The 1,994-nt window shown below is 51.2% G+C and overlaps 3 protein-coding genes across 3 annotated transcripts in view, besides 1 other annotated feature; all 3 read right to left on the bottom strand.

Moving 5' to 3' along the window:
• TraAM80_04509 (putative serine/threonine protein kinase) lies at positions 1-678 on the bottom strand (the record flags this gene model as incomplete). The annotated part of the gene is made up of 1 exon (XM_029381435.1): positions 1-678. A coding segment is annotated over one exon (678 nt), but the record flags the coding sequence as incomplete, so codon positions are not given.
• Positions 679-1,318: 640 nt separating this feature from the next.
• Positions 1,319-1,347: a microsatellite.
• A 140-nt stretch (positions 1,348-1,487) lies between these two features.
• Positions 1,488-1,994, bottom strand: TraAM80_04510 (putative serine/threonine protein kinase; the record flags this gene model as incomplete). Its single annotated transcript, XM_029381436.1, has 1 exon — positions 1,488-1,994. One exon carries the CDS (start codon positions 1,992-1,994, stop codon positions 1,488-1,490), a length of 507 nt encoding a protein of 168 aa, XP_029238700.1.
• TraAM80_04511 (putative serine/threonine protein kinase) overlaps positions 1,991-1,994 on the bottom strand; it is a gene marked incomplete at both ends in the record, with an annotated part of 672 nt that continues 668 nt past the window's right edge. The window contains one exon of the mRNA XM_029381437.1: positions 1,991-1,994. This exon is cut by the window's right edge and continues 668 nt beyond it. Coding sequence (XP_029238701.1) covers positions 1,991-1,994 — 4 coding nt within the window.

The following is a 1,994-nucleotide window of genomic DNA, read 5'->3' on the forward strand; positions in this document are numbered from 1 at the left end:
GGATACGTGGCGGACCATCTGGTACTCACCACGTTCAATCTTTGCAAGCAACGCGTTCATGGTGCGATCCTCAAAGGGAAGGTGTCCGGCAAGCATCACGTACAGTACAACGCCACAGCTCCATATGTCGGCCGACATCCCATTGTAGCCTCGCTCCATCAAAACCTCCGGTGCGACATAGTTGGGCGTCCCACACACTGTCTCGAGCAAAAAGTCCTGCTGCCGGTTGCTGAGGCCAAAATCAGAGATCTTCAGAGTTCCGTTCGCGTCAAGCAACATGTTTTCCGGCTTCAAATCACGGTGGGCAAAACCACGGCTGTGGCAGTAGTGCACCCCAGCGATGAGTTGGTGAAAATAGTGCCTCGCAGTAGACTCATCAAAGCGTTTCGCCTTGACAATCTTATCGAACAGCTCACCACCCGGTACATACTCCAGCACCAGATAATAGTGATTCTCGGATTCCAAAACGTCACGAAGATCGATGATGTTTTCATGTTTAAGTGATCGCATTACAGCCACCTCCCGCAGCATCTGGTTCTCCATGTGCTCATGCTTTAAACGGGCCTTATCAATGATCTTCACTGCCCATTTTCGACTTTGTGCGTCCGTGCACAGCCGAACCGTGGAGAAGCTGCCGGCGCCGATCTTTTTCCCTAAAACATATTGTCCAACGCTCATCCCGTCCTTGGATTTCTGTATACTTCCTGGCACCCACGGTCTTCGCAGACTCCCTAGCGGCGCCCTTCTTTTTTTGTCGCCCGCAAAAAAAGCACTGGCTGCAGCCGCAACCAATGGGGGACCCACTTAGCAGGCAGTTCTAAAGTAACACAAATAAAAAGAGCGTGCAGACAACAGATATTTACGCACAAGGGTTGGCATGTGCGCCTGGAGACGTGACAAAGGACAGCGGAAACATGTCGGCGGTAACAGTGAGGGGCCTGCCCGTGCGGTCCGCCACCATTCAGAAAGAAGCTTCCTTGTAGACATTCACACAACTCAGTTCGTGCATCCGTCTAGAAGTTACAGACGCACATTCCACAAATGATTTTGGCACACGCGAGAGGGGAATAAGAAACATGTGATTCAGCAAAAAAAAAAAACAATGCCTCGACTCTACACTACTACGACAGATGGGGGGGGAGGGGAGGAGACACGCGCAACAGAAATCAACAACTAGAACAAACTACTCACAACTTAAGAAAGGCATAGCACGCTTTTATCAATCAGTAAACACACTTTCCCTTTAGCTGCGCCTCTCCACGACCCCAACTTTATTCACAAAAATACTGTAAGCCCTCTGCGGGACGGCAGTCAGCAGTATATATATATATATTTATTTATATATATTACCCTCATCAACAATGAAAGCGCAGGCTCCAGATTCCCACTGTTCGCAACGCTCATTGCTCCAACTGCTCAGGACAACCTCCATACCCTCCATAGCACTCACAAAGGTGAGTCCAAGCTGCACAGCACACTCAAATCTCCTAAGCATCTCGCAGCCGCCTCGGGTCCCAGCCGACCTGAAACCATGGGTGGGCGATGATGCCCTCCATGGTGATGCGCTTCTTCGGGTCCACCGTCAGCATCCTCGCAATTAAGTCCTTCACAGCGTCGGATACGTGGCGGACCATCTGGTACTCACCACGTTCAATCTTTGCAAGCAACGCGTTCATGGTGCGATCCTCAAAGGGAAGGCGTCCGGCAAGCATCACGTACAGTACAACGCCACAGCTCCATATGTCGGCCGACATCCCATTGTAGCCTCGCTCCATCAAAACCTCCGGTGCGACATAGTTGGGCGTCCCACACACTGTCTCGAGCAAAAAGTCCTGCTGCCGGTTGCTGAGGCCAAAATCAGAGATCTTCAGAGTTCCGTTCGCGTCAAGCAACATGTTTTCCGGCTTCAAATCACGGTGGGCAAAACCACGGCTGTGGCAGTAGTGCACCCCAGCGATGAGTTGGTGAAAATAGTAGCCTCGCAGTAGACTCAT

This window comes from Trypanosoma rangeli (genome assembly GCF_003719475.1).
Source record: "Trypanosoma rangeli strain AM80 chromosome Unknown Tra_15.4_contig_00133, whole genome shotgun sequence".
NCBI lineage: Eukaryota > Euglenozoa > Kinetoplastea > Trypanosomatida > Trypanosomatidae > Trypanosoma > Trypanosoma rangeli.